This window comes from Scomber scombrus, chromosome 7 (assembly GCF_963691925.1).
Source record: "Scomber scombrus chromosome 7, fScoSco1.1, whole genome shotgun sequence".
NCBI classification, from domain to species: Eukaryota; Metazoa; Chordata; class Actinopteri; order Scombriformes; family Scombridae; genus Scomber; species Scomber scombrus.
In genome coordinates this window covers 13,088,102-13,108,706 of record NC_084976.1, presented here as the reverse complement: position 1 = coordinate 13,108,706, position 20,605 = coordinate 13,088,102, and the positions used below count along the sequence as shown (strand labels likewise).

At 38.0% G+C, this 20,605-nt stretch overlaps 1 protein-coding gene across 1 annotated transcript in view; it reads right to left on the bottom strand.

The window, feature by feature from the left end:
• The window catches only part of LOC133983371 (F-actin-uncapping protein LRRC16A-like), a 66,325-nt gene that overhangs the window by 22,080 nt on the left and 23,640 nt on the right, over window positions 1–20,605 (bottom strand). The window contains exons 3-12 of the mRNA XM_062422438.1: window positions 17,870–17,920; window positions 11,501–11,560; window positions 9,899–10,020; window positions 8,576–8,673; window positions 7,941–8,011; window positions 7,563–7,636; window positions 7,309–7,384; window positions 2,488–2,576; window positions 1,875–1,969; window positions 969–1,055 (exon numbers count right to left, since the gene is read on the bottom strand). Coding sequence (XP_062278422.1) covers window positions 969–1,055; window positions 1,875–1,969; window positions 2,488–2,576; window positions 7,309–7,384; window positions 7,563–7,636; window positions 7,941–8,011; window positions 8,576–8,673; window positions 9,899–10,020; window positions 11,501–11,560; window positions 17,870–17,920 — 823 coding nt within the window. The remainder of the gene's footprint in view (window positions 1–968; window positions 1,056–1,874; window positions 1,970–2,487; window positions 2,577–7,308; window positions 7,385–7,562; window positions 7,637–7,940; window positions 8,012–8,575; window positions 8,674–9,898; window positions 10,021–11,500; window positions 11,561–17,869; window positions 17,921–20,605) is intronic.

Below are 20,605 nucleotides of genomic sequence, written 5' to 3'. Positions count from 1 at the left end.
AATCGACCCCAGTCACATCTGTCACATGGCTGTCACACTGAACTTGCACTTTTGTAAAAGTCCTGACTCCTGACTGATTTGACTAGATGTATAACAAGAGATACAAGTGATACAGGAAAAATGGGAGGAAAAAAGGTCAAATAAATAGTACTGAAGATTATTACAACAGATGCCAATGTTTCAACACCTTTGAGTTACATTCAGCTAAAACTGAAATTTAACTGAGCAAAATATATATCTGCTGTATTACAAGCTACATCAACAAAATCAGTGCTATAAAAAGAAAAAATATTGTCCTCAATCGTCTTCTGTTGCTCAGAGCTTTGGGGCATTGGGAGGTTTGGATTATGGATTAGGCCCTCAGAGAAATGAGCAGGGTTCAGTTAAAGCAGTGCAGACCTCTCACTCACCCTACACTGTGGAATACTGTATGATAGCTCATTACTGATTGCCTGAGAGCAAAGCATGTTTACAGTGCGTGTCTAAAAGACAGTGCTGGTTGTGGGAGCGTTTGCCTTGGATGAAAACCAAGAAGATATTTAACCTGCGAGTGACTGTAACAGCCATATTCAATCTAGCAATGATGAGAGCAACATCCTCTGCATTTATTGCTAGCTGAAAGCTTTTTGCACAGTCAGCCTCAAGAAGTTACAACTCTGATGAATGAGGGAAAGAGGTCTAGTGAGCAGCATTTAGGCTTATTAAAACATCCATTCTGCACACCGCACATATTAAAATACATAATTTTCTGGCTTTATCTCACTCACACACTGTGCAATAATTAAGTGTTGTTAGCATCCCAGCAGTAAGTGTAATCTGTTTAGTGGAAGATGTAAATTGCCCCTGATTGTAGAGGAGAATGTGAATAAAAACAGAAACAGTAAGAACCGCTGATCACAATGCAATAACTATATCATTTTATTTTACAACTGTATACATACAAATGACAATGGAAAGACAGCACATACCTTTGGGTGATAGTGAGGTTTTGGAGAAGTTTAAATGCTTGAGCCCCATTCGAACTTTGGCAAACTGAGCCCCAAGGGAGGAGATACCTGCAGCAAGACAGATAAAACATCAGCTGTATATAATGATGCTGCTGCAGCTTTTTTCAGTCATTTTAAAATAAGTTCTGTACATTACCAAGAGTTTTATGGACAAACCCTACTTACATAATAATACATACCATTCTCACCAATGCAACTGTAATTACTTCCTTATGTCAGTTTCCTTACTTCATTTTCAAAATGTCTATTATGTAATCAGTTTGGTTGATTGAGGCCAAATGATAAAGCCACAATGTCAGAAAATATGTTATTGTTCTTTAAATGAGAAAACATTCAACAGATCTGAGGGTTAAATTTTAAATAAGAACAAATAAGTCAGAGATTGGTGAGCCCCACATATGTTCTGTACTGTGTGTTTACATGCACCTTTTCTGAATGTTTGGTGGAATGTATCTTTAATTCATGTGTCCTGGATAGGCTGAGAGGCCCCAGGATAGAGGTGATAAAATATTAAACTTCTCACTCAATGAACTGCAACAGGAAGCATTACTTTCTATATTTACAAGCGTCATACCTCCGACAGCAGCTTATATAGTATAAAAATGTTGAATAGTTGTCAAGTGACTGTTCACTGAGTACTTAATGTTCAATGTAATCAATGTTTCACTTTGGATGAGGTTCTTTTCAAACCTGATTTTTTCTCACATGAATAATAACATACAAGAAACAGGATGTTACTACATGTATGACCTTTATCCTGCCTTTGGCTACCTGCCTGCATCAGACTTTTAGATTTGACTCCTTATTCTACTCTTGTCCTGCCTCCTGATGAGTACATTAGACTATAGATTAGAGCAGGTAGCCCACCTCTGTCCTCCAGTGGGTTGTTGGCAAGATTGATGGTGGTGAGTCCTGAGCTGGGGTTGTGGGCCAGGGCAGCAGCTAGCTTCTGAGCAAAATCACTGTAGAGTGTAAAAGACCAAATGAAATTATGTGTATATGACAAATGCACCATATATATACAACTTATATTACTGTTTTAGCAACTTAAATATGTTTTCCTGAGTTAACTTGAAATGTATTTAAAAACAACCTTATCACTGTTGCAAAAGACTGACTTTAAGAATTTATAAAGGGAACTAAATGTGTTCAGCACAGATAAAATCTTCTCAAACAGCTGACTTCATAGAAATGGGATTCAAATCTGTTTGCCTCACAGAGTAGAAAAAAGAATTGCTGCATGTATCAATGTATGTAGAAATTTAGCTTTTCAACTTAACATCGAGTATAGATTCAGTATTTTGGTAAAGCAACACAGGAATATGTGCATATGTATGATACTTCCTAGGTTGCAAACGCAGTTTTCTCTTGCTTTGATCATCATTCAATTGATACTTTAATTCAAATGTGTTCAGTATGGTAAAAAAAACAAAAATCAGTACATTTTACACTTGTCATTTAATAATATACATAATCTCACGTTTTGAGTCCTGCGTTGTCCAGAACCAACTCTTCCAGTCGACTAGACCTCGATACCACCCGAAGGATCTGCTCGCACACATCTGCAGACTACAGACACAACACAAACACCATTCAATTTCTTGCACTGCATCATTTTATAGGTAATAGTATATAAAAAGAAACACGAGAAAACATATTGTATTAATGCCTTCTCTATACTGTTTTGTGTTTCTGTTCTATAACACAGTAGATCATGAGACCTATGAAATGCAAGGAAGATGAGTAACAGTGCAGTAGATCTTAGCTCACTGATCCCTTAAGCGCTTTTGTTCATAATTTTTTATCCAAAAACATAAAATTGATACTAATTAACTGATCCAGCTCTGAGGCTAAAAATGCTCATTTAACCAGAACAGCAAGCCTTGGACTGAAACATTCAAGGTCAGAGGAATAACACAGAAATGTACTTTTGGCACAGATGATTCCCTGTGCAAAATGCAGAGAAACCACTCCAGAGCTCCCAAGCTGTTCATTCATGCTAATTAAAGCTGTGCTGTAGAACTTAAAGACGCACACAAGTGAATTCTGTCTCGTTCACTTAAAGACCGTCTATGCGTGACAAGGATAGACTGGGGACGGCAGACTTTTTACACTTCAGAGAGAAAAAGTTGTGTCGCTCCTTCTGTTTAGACAGAATTAATAATTCAATAGTTGGATGTCCATGCCCTACCTAGATGTTCACTGACCCACTTCACTGTGTGCTGTGTCTCACACAAGTATGCCGACGCATTCAGTTTATTTTACTACAGTTTTACTTTAAGTCTCTAATTATCTGCACCGGCTCATAACACAAACATTCTCTGTCGTAATAACTGAACTTTACTGGACCACTGTATCGTTGTTATTCTTGGTAATTGACATTCCTACTATGAGGGACTGTTTCTGTTAGCCAGGAGCCTCAGTGTGGCCAAAACACTGGTGACATTGTCCCAGACTGTTATCTACAGCAAGGGGGAGAGAGGGAGTGAAAGAGGGGAGAAAAGAGAGACAGAAACAACAAGAGGGAGGAATACTGTAGAAGAAAGCGCCTGTTGTTCTCATATTTACTCTATGAAACAGTGAGTATTACAGAAGAGGAATAAGAGTGATGGGAGGGCAGCGAGGGTGAGACATAATACAGAAAGAGGAGATATGAGGGTAGTGAGGGATGAAATGGAGAAAAGAGAGCGGAGAGCATAGTCGGTCATAGCACAGCAGAGAGGCAGAGAGCATACAAAGGAGGCTGTATTTTCTGGAAGAGTCACAATACAACTGTTGGGGACAGCACAGTGACACTGTCAGCATGTGTACTGAACCGTTTACCACTCATTAAAAAAAGAGCGTTGTCATGCTGTGCTGTGCTGTTCTGATCTGAAGTACTGCTGAAATATCACACACACAAGGATTCCCGCTTTGGATAAATACTGTACAATTATGAGGTAATAAGAAGTCCTCTTATCACTGCTGTCCTCTGCTCTTCATCTCCTCTTTTCTAATTTTCGGCTCAGCATCTTGATTAGACTCCAAGACAAACAGCCTGATTGAATGGAGGATGAGCAGCATAATCCCTCCTGATAGCTGGTTTGCGTGTGTGTGTGTGTGTGTGTGTGTGTGTGTGTGTGTGTGTGTGTGTGTGTGTGTGTGTGTGTGTGTGTGTGTGTGTGTGTGTGTGTCTGTGCGTGTTTTACTATCCACTCTACTGCACATTTCTTATCAGTTTGAGAGAGGTAGTTAATGGCTTTAAGCTTGTGTATTTATTGTTCCACAGCTTCCTCACATTCACCTTTTCTTTTCTTTCTTCTGTATGATCAACACACTGTTCTTTTTTTTAAAAGATAAACCTGAAGTAACTGTCCAAACATCCTGCATGGTTAAACCAGCACAGATACAAACTGATGGGCAGCAGTGCCCTCAAAGTCAACTTTTGCATGTCCATACTATAGATTTGGCAGGAACATGAAGTGGCTCATGTCTAGTTGTGGAAATTGCAGACTGGTTTCCCAAGCTGTAATTTCTAGTTCTTCTTCTATCTCTCTCTCTCTGGTTTAATTCTTTAAATCTTTCTTTCATAAAACCTTCTGACTCATTTCCTAATTCATCTGGCATCTCTCCCTTTCACTGTCTGCTGACCATTATGTTTTTGTCTCACTGCTCTGTTTGCTGTCTTTTTCCTCGCTTTCACTCTCTGTTCCTTTCCTCTGTCTAACTTGTTTTTGTTTCCACTGGCACAGGATCAAAAACAATTCAAAACTGTGATTCAAAGCCCATCAGTGCAGTCCTTGTTTTTATACATTCTCCATTATCATTGTGCAAACACATGCATACTAACAAAAAAAAGGGGGGAAAACATTTTCCTTAAAAACACCCAAAGGGGTTTCCGTGGTTCTGTTTACACCTGGTATTAACATGTGTCTTGGGTCATCCGATCACAAGTACGTCAGTTCACACCTGGTATTAGAATGTGTTTCCTCATGCATCTCGAGTGCCCACTTGTGATCCGATCTCACTTCCCCACTCTGTATGTAAATAAACACGTACATCATGTATATTTGCTAAGACCAAATGCGTGGTTGTTTTTAGCCAGTGATAGGCAGCAATGCACTTCCTGTGCCTAGTCTGCTGGAAAGTAATAGAAGAAGAAGTTTGCAAAGCTGTTGACATGTGGGCAAAACAAAACTCTTTGGCCCGAATGGAAATCAGACAGCGTGTTTCATATGTATTCCATCTATGAGACTCAATTTTGCCTGCTGTTGTAGCTTCTTCTTGTTTTTTGCCTTATGGTTTATGCCTTTGGTGCGTAAATAAGTAGACTATGTAGACGATGTCCGCTGAGTAGGTGGCTTTTCAATGTAACCCAGGAAATTTGCGTACAAGCTGCTAAAAGGCCATATGCATATGCATATGCAGTCTAGACTACCTCCGAATGTGGTCTGAGCAATTGGATCCCAGTGCATCCTTAATGTGTCTTGGGTGCATTCAAATCGGTACTTAAAACTGTCCACTTGTGATCATATCACCCAGGGTCAGTTAGTGAGCCAGATAAACACGTAAAAACCCATCCCTGCATCTTTGCAAGACACACACAACCTTCTGTCGAAAACAGAGGCAATATCTAACATCACACAACGCACCCTCTAAAAAGTTACACACTGTAAAACATTTGAATGAACACACTGTGACACCATACAGAGACAAAAGCCTTGGGGTCTATTATAATACAAACTAATCTGGAATAGAAAAGACACACGTCAGATACAGCATACACATATGAGAATTTAAGCATAAATATGCACATGGCATGGTAGTGAGTGACAGGATTTTAGAATTTAATACAAAAGGAATTGTCTGTGACGGAGGCGTGAGATAATTGTTTGGACTGAGGAAGCTGCGTGTGGTAATTGGCGAGACTAAGCAAAGCCTTGAGACGGAGAGTTGGTAATGGAGTGCTGCAGGGGGGCAACAGCCTAAGACATTGAGCCCCTTTGTCTCGTTAGGATTAAGAGTCTTATCACACGAGAACATTGGACTGATCCTCAGTCAACAGACAGGAGGGGAAGATGGGGGAAACAAAGGGAAAAAATATTCTATACAGGCAGATACACACAATTTGGCAAAAGTGGAGAGATAATGTAGAAGTTAATGCAGACAGGAAGACAGAGGGGAAAGACACTCTTACATACATACATACACTTTTACTATGATAACATGCTTAAACAAAGAATTAATCAGCAACAATGCTGATAATTGATAATTTGATTTTGTTTTCTGACATTTTATTGACCACTGTATATCGTTTAATTGAGGAAATATTGAGCAGATTAATAGATAATGAAAAAAATCTGTAGTTGCAGCCCTGCATGTCAACATCATTTACATGACCAGCAAGAAACTCTGACCTTTCCTTACATGCAAGTTTGAAATTGCCATGAGTCAGCATTAAAATTCAAGCTTCACAATCTGCTGGTGTACAGATTGCGTGTCTCTTGTTGTGTATGACAGATGGACATGCAGACAAGCCCTCCCTCCAGTTTTATTGAAGCAGGAAAAAAAGACCAACAAATATTGTAACGGACAAAGTAGAAACCCTTGCACTGGTATTTTAGTAGTGCAGTAGGGAAGTGAGAAGCAGGGCCTTTACAAAAGCAATAGGAATAGACAACAAACTAACAGGCACACAAAACAGATATCCATTTATCTTAAGTAGTGACTCTCCAGACTACTTAAAATTCTGAGATGGGATTAAATCTGGATTACGTTGCTTTTTTTTGGCAGCCAATAATCCTGTCTATTCAGCATGATGTTGAAATTTACAGTGATGTCTAACTACCTCTTAGTAGATAAAGGAATGAGAAGGATGAGAAATTAAATATGTAATAAAAACTGTTGATTGCCTCTGAAATATTTGGTCTACCATTAATTATATACATTGAAACACTGCTTAACAAAATTAAACAGCACCACAAACTACAGCCTCATAAATGACCATTAACACCTCTCTCAAACAGTTTAACCAAAACCTGAACATTATAATCCTCACAAGTTTATTGCGGAGCTATTGTATTAGACTACACTACTGCACCTATTTTAGCTAGTTTTACCTCATAAAGTGGTGACTGAGCGTAAACTGAATGTCAGTTATTCTAGTTTAAATGGAAAAAGGTTAGTGAGCAGTGAGCATAAAAGACAAACATGACATCTGAAATTTGGAGCTCAAAATACAATATACTATAAACAACATGACATAATACCATCTAGTTCATGGCCATCATCATATGAAGATGGTGAAAGAAGAGGAACTGACCAGTTTGTAATCCTTGGTGGAGAGCTTGGTGAACCACTGGTTAAACTCCAGTACTGCTATAATGGCCACCAAATCCCTGAGGTGGAGCACACAGAGGGAAGAGAGAAAATCTACAGTTAAACATGTATCTTAATCAGTACCACCTTAGTCTAGGTGGTGCCTTCAGCATGTTTTTCCATCAAAAATAAATCATGTCACACCTACAGTACCTACAGTTTTGTGCCTCTCATATCCTTTTCTGTGGAAACACTAACCTGTTCTCCAGATGGCTGAAGTCCTGCAGGTTGAGTTCTCTGGTGTCTTGTGTCAAATAGATGGTGTCCACATCCTGGAAAGGGAACAATTAATTAATCAAAGCAAGTGTTAACAAACATTTATCTTATTAAAAAAACATTTGCTGAGGCATAAAGAAACAATGGATTGCACAGAGCAAAGGAAAGATATGTATCAGGGAACCAATGATTTCATTGTGGACAAGAAGCAACAAAGAACAACAGAGAAAAAAATCCTGTGGCACAAGCAGATATGAGGAAAATGGTGCTATATGTATATATATAGATAATGTTGTGGCTGTTCTAATCATCAAAGGTTTTATTCAGTTTATGAATGTGATTAAATATACTGATACTGACCCACTGAACCTCTTCTCTGTAAGGCAGGCCTAACCAGTCACAAACACATCTGTACATCTGAGAAAACCCACCTACACAAAGAAAGAGAAAGAAACATAATTTGTGAAAAAGAGAGAGACAACAAAACAAAGTTTGGTACATGACAGATAGACCCACTGGATCATCTCCTCCCCATCTCACTGACCTCTGTCTTGCTCAAAAGCAAAGATTGTTTAAGCCTACATTCTCCAACAACACTTTGTTTTGTTTGTATCTGTAATCCTGGAAGCAAAAACTACATTGATTTTGATCAAAGCCCAATGCAGATTAAACTTCATGTTACAACACTACAACAACAATCAGCAAACAGCAAGTCACTGCAGAGTTTCAATGTAAACTTTTCATGTTTGCATAAAGTTAAAACTTGAATAATTCTAAAACTGCCCATTTTACCAAATAAGTGTGAGATGTGGATAGTGCAAAAAAGAACGTAATTAGACACTGCAATCATTTTAAATACAATTTCACAATGTAAAACTACTACACCCTTCATTCAAAGGCATTGTTTACCCACACAAATATACACACATCATAAATCATTTCAGTGATGGGCTGTAGAAGCACACAGTAATTAGACTAGAGTCGCAAGTTCCTACCACAGGGTCCAGGCTCAGCAGTTTTGTTGTTCTCCCACAGCGTCTGCAGAGAGGTCAGTCTGTCAGGAGGCTCCATGCTGAGTTTCTTCATCACTTTACTGAGAATAGAGCACAGCGAGAACATCATTTTTATAAAGCTTCTTATACCACTGAAACAAGCAAAATCACTACATTCTCACCGCCTTACTTGTCAATGCTGTCGGGAAGTTGCTGAGTGAGTGTTCTAATGAACTAAAACAAAATTAAACAAAATCACACAATTGACTGCAGCTCAAAAATACAAACATCTGCCTCTTAGTCAAGTCAGGGACGTTGTTCTGTTCACAAGACAAGGTCATAAAAGTTTATGGTTTTACATCTGTGATCATTTCTGCATTTATATTTGCGCTTCCTGTTATCAATATTGTATATTAACAAGAGATTCACCTCCACATTACAGTACTCAGTACAGTACAATAGTATTTCAGGTTGTTTCAATATATAAGAAACAACCAGTGCTGTCACAAACTGGCTCAAGGGATTGTGAAAAAAATGCAGGAGGTTGACTACAACAAATGTAAGTTTTAAGTTTAAACTTGACACAAATAGCCAAAGTGCTAAAGGAGAAGACGGATGACCATCACTGTCATCTTAACTAGGAAAGTCTGGAAGGGCCTTCGCAGTACTCCAGTTAGATACTAACATAAGGTCAAGTCAAAGAGTTTGTGTGTGCCTGTTTGTCTTGTAAAGTCATCTTCTATGAATTGGGAAGAATTTGTAGTACCTCCCTGTTCAACATGCTAAACCAAAGAGTGTGCACAGACACACACATTGTAAAAACACAAACAGCAATACGACTACTACTACTACTAATTTTATTTATATAGCACCATTCAAAACAAAGTTACAAAGTGCTTTACAATAAAAACAACAATTGTTTTGTCTATAAACTGACAGAAAATCATAACAATTTCTACAGAATCAAAAGGTGACATCTTTAAATGTCTTGTTTTGTGCAACCAATGGCCCAAAATCAGTTCAAATCAAAATAATCAGTTTATTATGATGTATGACAAATGTATTAAATCACAACCTTTTGGGGGCAAAAACTAGTACATTTTTGGCATTTTAGCCTAAAATAATACTAAAATGATTATTTGATAATCAAAATAGTTGCTGATTAATTATCTGTTGATTCACTAACTAATTCACTAACTTCTTGTTGGGGCTCTTGAATGGGTAAATATATGTACAAGACTGCTGCATGCACAGCCCAACATATCCATGAAAAACAGCATTATTTGTTATATTGCACACATACGCAGGTATAGAAGGAAAACTCACCTGGGCAGTAAACCAGGACATATCCTTAGCAGACAGTTTCCTATGTGAGCGACCACGTCATTGACCTCCTCTGTGGAGAGCAGCTTCAGAGAGAAGGAGCCACGTTCATACTCTATGAACAGCTAAAAGGACAGACATACATGTAATTATGGATCCATACCACCATGAACGGTTCCACCTACTGTAAACCTGCTTCAACCTCAGCTGTACTCATTTAGCTAGAAAACAGAGTTGGTCAAAAGTGTTTTCCTTTTTCTTTACCACTGGGTCAGTCTAGTTTTTAAAAGTTTATAACAAGAGTGGATTGGCAATGAAAGAATAGAATGTGAATCTATCATGAGTCTATACATTATACAAATGTAGTTGTATCCGTCTCCCTTTCTATATTCACTTTTCTGTCTATCTACTGCTATTTATTTATCCACTGAATCTACCCAGCAATAATATCAGTATCACATACACCCGTATCTCTTGCATTAAGTAAAAGTAGAGATTTAATGACGTTTACCGAGACTGGCTAACCATTTCAGTGTTCACTGCAATTATGTAAATGCTTGTGATACATGCCACCCCTATAGGCCAACATTAACATAATCCTAGCTAGCACTTATTAAACTTGGGAGACCATCAGTCAAGATATTAAGAGGACTGACATCTCTCGAGATGAGTGGGACAGAGGTTGAGCCGCAGGAACAGAGTGGTTACCGACAGATTATTATATTTTATATGTAGATCATGCTGACTGACGGTGAACCAACTGTGGTCAAAAAGCCAAAAGGAAGCTCTCTCCACATAGAGAACATCCATCCCAGAGCTATCATTTTTGGGCCTGAGAAATGTTTTTTTAAGTGCCTCACATTCAAATGAGTTTTAAAGGATCATGCTAGCATTCTAGTGATTTTGCATCCCATTTTCTATTTTTTGTCCATCTACCAACATTACAGCATCTGTTGTGATTACAGACTTATACTGGATGACTTGGGTTCTGTGCGAGTAGGGCTGTGCGATTTGACCAAAATCTCAAAAAGCTAGAGTTAGCTGGGAGGCTAGTAGAGGCTAGCTGGCTTTGTTTCCACTAGCCACCCAGAGCACCAAGCCCTGGTTTGTTATTCAGGTAAAGTGGGAGAAGCAGCAGGTCTTAATGCTTGGCTACTGAATGTCAGTCTTCCCAAGTTCTTCATTCATATACCGACTTTCTGTGTTGGAAAATATGGGCATATCCAATATTGGTAAAAAATCCAACATTGTGCATCTCTTATTTATGCCTTGAATCAGATGAATGTAGCGTGTTGCATGCACCTGATATTCATGGTGAGAATTCTACCCAGATTTGATTGTTATAATAAGAAGTAGTATTATAATTCTTTAGTGTTTTGCTTTTCTCCTGGGACAAGTTTTAACGCTCACAAGCCGCTTTTTCTTCGTTTATGTGGCTTTTCTGTCATTGTAAATGTGTTTATTGTTAGTACTCAACAGCAAATTTGGGAAGACAACACAGAGTGTTAATGAAATGTCAAATTTAAATAAAAATAACAAAAAGATATGTGGCGACCTGGTAAACCTGGTAAAGTACACTGTTCATTTTGGTGAAAGGTTCTGTACCTGTGTTGGCTTGTTACAAGCAATCCCCTGGATCTCCAGATAATTAAAGGAGTGTTCCACCTAAAAACAACAGAGCACAGAAGGATATCATTGAAAAACTTACACTTAACATAAGGATTATCTCAACTGCTGTGTATAACTTAACACAAACTATGTAAACACACACTTTTTCTGACCTGCTACTGTGTAAATGAACATTACTAACAAAATATGAAAGATAAAGGTAAAGGTAAAATCAGTGGATGAGAGGTACTGTATAATGACACATCTACTGTACTAAATATAACAACAACAGTATGTGTTCTATAACTGTGAGAGTAATTGTTTCTAATAACAAGAGTCTAGTACAGTGACTGTCTGTCTGAGGAATGCTGTGTAAAAATATGTCTGTTCCATAATTAATAGGTTGGGACGCAGTCATTTCTTGGTTCTTTTTCAGCTCCTGTGCCGACTTCTTCATCACTGACTCACACAGTTTGATGGTTTTTCAGGTCAGCATGAGACACGTTTGTAGGTTAAAAGGAAAATTATGGCTGGGATGAGATACAGTCACTTAATTCTTAAACTTAATCAGCTCTAATATCATGCTACTACATCTCAACTGACGTAATAATTACTGGCTCAATAATTCATTTAATATGCAGCAACTCAAGGATTTAGCAATATGTTTTGATTTGCAGATAGGTATGACATTTTGTCCTTCTTCAGTTTTTTATGTTTTGCTTCCTTAATTGTTTTAATAAAGTAGGAGTCGAATGCTTCACTGACGTAAAATGGAAAGTAAATCGGAAAAAGGCCTCATCCTCATTTCTTTACTCAATGGCTAAAGACAAGTAAAACACTCCTAAATCCACATTTTCTATTTCTGTTTCTGGAGAACATTTCAGGGCCATGACTACAAAAAAGAGCAGCAGTCTGCCGTCCCATACCTAAAAAGGACAGAAAAAGGGATCCATTTATGTGAGAGGGAGAACTTGCACACAAAATCTACTACTGTTTACTACTGCAAGTACGCCATTTTCCTTCACTCACTCTCTCTCTTACACACACACACAACACACAACACGCACACACACGCACACACACGCACACGCGCACACACACACACACACACACACACACACACACACACACACACACACACACACACACACACACACACACACACACACACACACACACACACACACACACACACACACACACACACACACACACACACACACACACACACACACACAGTACAGTGCCTGAAGGCAGGCCAGGGAGCGAGGCCAGACTATTCCAGGTGGGAGCTGTGTTCCTGAGGCTTGGCTCAGAGATGAGAGGAGGCAGAGGATAAGCAGACTGTCTGTCTACTGTCTGACTACAGTATGCAGTGTGTGTTTTTAGCACTGCCTGTGGTTTCCTCACTCATGTTTGGTCTATGATCTAGAAAAAACTCCACAATAACAGTTTCTCTATTGATTGTGGTACAATGTAAAAACACATGCAAGAATCCATGCACACATGCACTCATGCATGTGCGCACACCCAAACAATTTATTATTCAAAAAGGAAATAAGTCACTAAATAAGAAATCAAAGCTCAGTTCATCACATCTTCCTTGGACAAAACAAAGAAACATACATGAATCATAAACAAGGACAACAAGGCACATGAAAGCAGCAGAGATATGCAAGGTTATACAATGTTTTTTTTTTCTTTTGAAATAAGAAATAACATTCTTCTCCTAAAAATTAAAAGTTAATTTCACAAATAATAAAGCACACCCTTACTTCATTCAAAACACTTTTGCTTTTGCTGCCTTAATTGATCTGATATGGTCAGTAGCTAATGGTGGCTAATGTTAGCATTCAGCATTCAACATTAACCCATAACCCATAACTTGCTAAATTGGCCACTGTTCAACAAATGTTACATAGACTTGCTTTAATAACAGACAAATAACTGTTTACACCTTTACCATGGCACCTCAAACTCAATAAAAGGTATCAATCTTAGATGTACGATCACTACAAATTATCATCAAAACACAACCACAGAGCAGGTGAGAATGTTTGGAACTCCAAGAAAAATCCATGATGTGGGCTATCTGGGACAATTTTAAATTTTTTTAAATGTATTTAATTTTTTACAATAAACAAGAAATGCAATTGCGCACCATTTTTCAAGTTCTGGTTTAATACAGGTGTGTATCTGTTCGCATACGATGCATTTGAGTGTTTTGGTGCAAAATACAATACGATATGAAGTAAACACTGACCTTAGGTTAGGTCTAAGTTAGGTCTGCACAATCAGAACTTTTCATACAAGTAAATGGTATAGGTAGAATATTAATGTGAATCTCGGCCAATGATAAGAGAGCATCCTGATACACATGAGCTCTAGCCAATGGCAAGACATCATGCTGGGAGGGCCATGGAGTGACCAAATGCCTGAGTAATTGCCTCGTTCACCCATTCGTTCATTGTCCATCTGCCACTTTAACCGCTATCTTCCTCTTTTCTGTTTGAACATTGGGATGCTGTTATGATGGATAAAAAACGTACATTTTCAGATGAGTAGCATTAATAAATATTTCTCTTTCTGTGATTATTATTACTTCAGGTTTCTATGAGCTTGTTTGTATTAGTTTAGATGAGATGTTTTGCATTACTGTATTTATGGTGTCCAAATTATAAAAGACATGCTCATTGTGATATTTTCTTACATAAACTCTCATTTCTGACTTCAAGCTGAGAGAAGAGATACAAAGGTGTAGTGTACAGGTATGTGAGACATACAGCAGCAAGAGGCCACAAAAGCTACAAAGACAAAAGGAAAATAGTGAGAAAACAATGGACGTGTGAGAGGGAGCATGTGTGCGTGTTTGGGAGGAGACACTGACAGACCGTAAAGCCCTGCAGCTTCTTTAGAGGACTCCAACCATCAATTGGAGGGAGACACAGAAAAAACCCACTGAGAAGTACAGTATATGGGAGAGCTGGAGGGGGATATAATCTACTATTGTAAAAAGAGAAATGTGTTTAACTAAAGGTTTACTGCTACTGCACTACAATACTTCAATATCAAAGCCTTGGGCTGCCCTCCAAAGAGCAATGCTGATGAAATCACCACCTGCAGATTGTTCTCTTGTGTGTTTTAGATACATCGCTGACAGATATATGACAGACTGAATAGAGCACCCAGACTGTATTCAGACATCAAAAAACATAAAAACTCAAAACTGTCTCAGCTTTGAATCAACAAAACAAAACCACTGAATCTACATATGATGTATATACTATATGTACAGTCTACTCAAGAGCTTATGTGTTAAAACAGTAAACAGAGGGTCATTTTCATTTGTGGTCTCCATGGTAATATAGATTTCACATAAACAGAAATCAATATAAAAGGAGATATACTGTAACAGTCAGCTCTTATCAATCAATGCTGGCAGGCCTCATCTTTAAACAATGACAGTATGCAGCAATAATGCACCCAGCACTTGCACTACTGGTGTAAATTTGAACACAAAAAGATCTTTACGTCATATAGAATTTCAAAAATTGGGCAATAAGTAATTCATCTGATTAAAGTAGTGAGATTAACTTGGGCCGATTCACAACACTAAATAAATGATTAATACTCAATTAAGCAAAACTTTCAAATGATCCCTGGTCTCAGATTCTCAAAAAGCAACGAGTAATCCAATCATTTAAAAAAAAAGAAAGATCCATAGATCAATCAATAATGAGACAAATTTAAGATAAAAGCACCAGAGTCAACTGGATTTGAGTCAGACATTGCAGGTTGTCCCTGCTGACCTTTGGCACAGTAATGAAGAGGGGAGGAAAAATGGAGGGATAAATGGAAAGAGACAGAGGGAGAAGAGACGGAGGGCTGAAGAGATAAGGGAATGAAGGTGAAGCACGTAAGAAGGGCGTAATCTGGATTGTGGGGAAAGAATGGGAGGATGAGTTAGAAAGCTGAACGAATGGCTTAAAGGGAAAGAAGGAGAAGAGAGCAAAGATGATGTGTGGCTGTAATCTGACTAAGCAGAGCGAGCCAGAGAAGGAGATACAGATTTGTTGCAAAACACCTGAGGAGGGATTCTAGTTTCTCTATGGAAAAACACATCCAAGACAAGAATACTTCATCACCCCATGTCAATAAATCAAATGTAGAAGATTCACCTTCAGAAAGTTCAATAACTACTCTGAAAAGTCTAATGTTGTCCTGATCAAGAAAGAATAAAATGAGTACATGACATCCAAAGTAGGTAGAAGAGAGTAAGACAGAAGTCTGAAGAGACACAGAAAAGGAGTCTAAGAAAAAAAAAAGAGTGACAGAGAAAAGAGACATACAGTACATGCACAATGAGACAGATACAATTTATAGTGGTGAGGTGGGTTGTTTAAGGCGGTTGGGGGTTTGTTCTTCATAAAGCAGGTGTCTAATCCCTCCAGGTCAGAAGACAGCACATAGATAGAAACCAGATGCAGAGCCAACTAAACAAACAGATCCTAAACCTGCAGCTCATAACACTGGAAAAACACGTCATGTGAAACAGGTTCAACTTTAATGTTTATGGCCTCTTCTACCCCCAGTAAACCCAGAAATCAGTTTTCAAGCATCCAATCAATCACCAAAACTGTCCCTGGGGGCATCTTATTGACTGGAAAGAATACAGCTACTAGAGGGGTTACTATCAAATATTTCCTGGCAATGGTGCAACAAATGATGCTGTGTGATCTCATGACTTGGAGAAAATACTATGTAAGTGCAACTCTTTCCTACCAGAAGGCATCACCAGTCTGTAAAACACAGATTTACAGTCTGTTATGTTTCATGAAACTGTGCTTTGGTTAGTGTGTGTGTATGCCTTAAAGTGTGGTTATAAACTGTAACTATATCCTGTGTACATTTTACATAAACAGAGAAAATAATTAAAATCTAATGGTTCCAGTCAGATAAAAGGGCCTTGTTGTACAGTATGTTGCATATTTTACAAAGTATTCACACATTAGCTGAAACAATATACATAAAGCAAACCTAACAAAACATTCTCATGTCATCAAGGTTTTGATTATATCACATGCTCTTCATGAGCAGATGGAGTTTGGTAAGTGTCAAGGAGTTGTATATGTTCAAATTTGTACTTTTTCTGAGCATTTTAGGAACTTTTTGTGTTTGGCTGCTTTAAAGCTAAACTTTTATTCGAAGTGAGCTGCCACGATACATCACGATACATTAATCGATTACTCACTCGAAAGCAAATATCGGCAACTATTTTGAAAATCGAGTAGTGATTTTAGTTAGTTTTTTTTGCAAGCAAAAATGCCAAATATTTAGTGGTTCCACTTTTCAAATGTGAGAATTTGAATCTTTTATGTGTCATACATGATAATGTGGGGTTTGAACTGTTTTGAACATCAGACAAAACAAGACATTTGAGGGCATCGCCTTGAGCTTTAAGAAATTATAACGAGTATTTTTCTCCATTTACTAACATTTTACAGATTACAGTAACCTTTGTTACTAAATGGACCTTAAAGTGCGTTTTGTCAACTGTTGTTTCCAATGATAATAATGAACTCTGACAGTCAACTTTGAATGAGAAATACTTATAGTACTTAGAAAAATATAAATTTGACCATCTACAATTCCATTACAACTTGGGAAAAGACTGACCCTGAAAACTTAGAAAGCAGAATAATCACTCTGATATCTAAATAAATAAAGATATCTCTTCATGAATATACTTTATTTCTCCATACATTATTTGAACTCACTGTGTAAGTGTATTCATGGATTTTCATTGGTTGAAGGCCTGTTTTTAAAGCTGAGCCAGCTATACCTAGCTGACTATGATTATGAAGTTTCATAAAGACAGTAGTGACAGTAATAGTTGCTGAATTGGTGCTGTTGGACGTTTTAGTTAACATCTGTATTGTTTTAATGCTTTTCTGGTTTTCATGTGGTGACAATCACGCTGGTAAAGCTGGTGACAGATGTTTCATAGCTGGTGATGCAGTTGCCATCTGCACTGTATTATACCACCACTGTTCCATGTTAAAAAGAGAACAGGCTTCTTAACCAGTTGTATAATTGTACAGCAACCAGGCGCACACAAAGCAGCTTTTTTAAACCCTCATTTGCTTTCATCAGCCATGCAAAACACATAAGCTTTATATAACTGCTGAATACATGTCATAAACGGAGGTTCCTCAGTAATCCAGCCACGCATTTGCGATGAATATTTGCAGTTATAATGCTCTATTACTGTATTTGGTATGGTATGCTATATAGTTCCTAGATAAATGTCGAATTCCGTTGATTTTGCAGCACAAAACCTACTTAAGACAGAGTTGCTGTGCTTACCTTAGTGGGAATACGTGCAGTCAAGAGGTAAGCTCGGTGAGATGCAAGTGCCTGAGAAAAAGAGAACAGAGACAATAATGAGTATGTAGCTGTAAATATACACTCAGTAGCTGTAAATACACACTCTGAATGACAACAAGAAGGAAATGACAGAACACAGAGAGTTCTCCAGTTGACTCATCAAGATGAAAAGGCTTGTGACTCGGAAACATCTCTGTGTCAGTATGAAGGGAATGAAAGAAGAGAAAAAACAGAGGAATGACAACGCAGAGAATGTAAACAGGCATGTATTACAAAATCCTTTACAGAAGTTTCCTGTCTTAACCAGCCCAACACACCCCAGATGCATACTGTATGTAGCTAAGTTACATTTCTTTTTACTGGAACACCGGCCGTCTGAGTGAGGCCATCATGGATCAATGTGTTTTCCTTGATTTCTTGTTTGTGTGCACAACAACCACCGCTGTTTATTAAAGGACATGGCCAGGACTACGTTTGCCTTTGTTGCTGAGCATTGAAGGAAAGGTCGAGCTCAAGGAGGCACAACTGGAATGCACAAACTTGACATTCCTATCCAGATGAGCACCCTTGAAAGGTCTTTTGGTTGGTTTATTGAGATAGCTGCCATAAAATGTGATATTGTTATAGAGATTATTTGTACAACTCATGTTACTGAGAATGTATAAATACTGACAAAGACATCATTTTAAGAGAGATGTCATTGCTACATACATTGAATAAACCAAACTTTGAATCTGCACATTAGAATAACAAAGTCACCAAAGTAGATTATAATAATGCATCATAAGACAGTTCAACAAAGGAACAAATGTTACTGCCATAAGTAATGTTAGCCTTTGGAACTGACACAAGTTCATTGTCTATAAAGGGTTGTTTAAAAACTGATGTCATGTGTAAGACTGTTAGCCAAAGCTTTTATTTTAGGCCTTATGACACTAACTGTACACATGGCTGCTGCCTTAACCTCCATGTGCCAGGACACTGGTAATGTTCCTGTCAAAAAATATAATACCCCAAAAGGTGACCTTTAAAAAGTATTAGAGAAAGACTGCCATCTTTTTCCTTATGGGAAAACAAACACTTGTCTGTCAGCAAAGGCACATGCTTTCATTTCATTACTTTCATCGGATAATCTGTCAGCCATTTTCTAAATTAAATGATTCATGTTTTAGTCTCAAATTATTAAGAAAATTCATAAGTTCCTAGAGATAGGTCAACAAGATAAATCAACATTTACATTTCTTAATTTGTACTTCTTAATATGGACCACCCATTGGTACTTAATCCAGAAAACCAGCACATTTTAAACGTAAAAAACTGGAACTAATGCAGTTTTTGCACATGTGCTTAAACAAACAATGATTGACAGTGTTGACAATTATTTTTCTGAAATCTGGCTGAAAAAATGGTGAGCTATCTCCTACAGTATGTTTCTATTTTTCATTGCCTACTTTCATTGCCTAGCATACTCAAATGAACCTTAAATATCACCAAAAAAAGATACCAAAGAAAAATGACTCAGAACTTCTGGTTTTGAATTCTGCAATATACTGAAAAAATGGAAGGAAGAAGCTATGAAGAAAGAAATAAATGGATGAAAGCAGGGAATATATGACTAAATGGAGAAAATGAAAATGCAAGAAAGGGAATAAGAGACTGACAGCAGACAGTGGGGAGAAAGAAAAAAGATTAATCAGATGGGAGACGAATGATGTGAGAGGAAACTGGAGGGTAGATTTAAAGGCACAGGGAAAGAAGATAAAGTGAAATAGCACAGAGGAGAGAGAGAGAGAGAGAGAGAGAGAGACAGAGAGAGAGAGAGAGAGAGAGAGAGAGAGAGAGAGAGAGAGAGAGAGAGAGAGAGAGAGAGAGCAAAGAGCTTAATAACATATTGCAGACAAACAATGACCAGCATCAAGGGCAGGGAGGAAAATACAAGGAAAGAAGGATGAGAAGACATGAAAAAACATGAATAAACCAAGTCTAAAAACTGTCAGAATCTTTTTAAAAGATGTGAAAAAAGAAACAGAGGGAAGAGAGATGGGGGGGGGGGGGGGGGGGGGGGGGGGTGGTGACGGTATCTTCTAGCTCTCTGTGACTCAGCTCCACAGGCAGGCTCTGTGTGGTTTGATGTGATGGAGGCTGACAGGCAGGACTATGTGACCAAAGATAACCTCTCCTAAAGAGCACCAATCACCACTACTATGCTCAACTCTCCCTTTCTCTTATTCTGGCATCTATATGGCGGCTCTCATATGTGTATTGTGCTACTGTATGTGTGTGCAGGTATGCTGGTGGTGGACTCTCCCACACTAGCTTTACTTTAAAAGAAACATTTGCCTTGCATGAGTTTTTTATTAAAACATAATTCTGTTTTCATCGGTTTGGCCACAGTTTCTATTGGATATGATACCACTCTATAGCAAAGTAATTGCTAAGATCTGGAAACCAAGCAACATCACCCAAACAGAGTCAGACTAGGCAAGAAATTGATCATAATCATAGACTGTAAAAAATAATGAGACTAGGCAAGAAATTGATCATAATCATAGACTGTAAAAAATAATGGACGTAGCCACTTCATCCATTGGTTTCTGGACTCCAGTTTTGAAGCCTCAAATTTGAATTTTGACCGTCGCCATCTTAGTTTTTTAGAAATTTTAAATGCGGCCAGAAGTGACCGCATTTAAAAGGAAAGGTCAGGAGGTGAGGAGG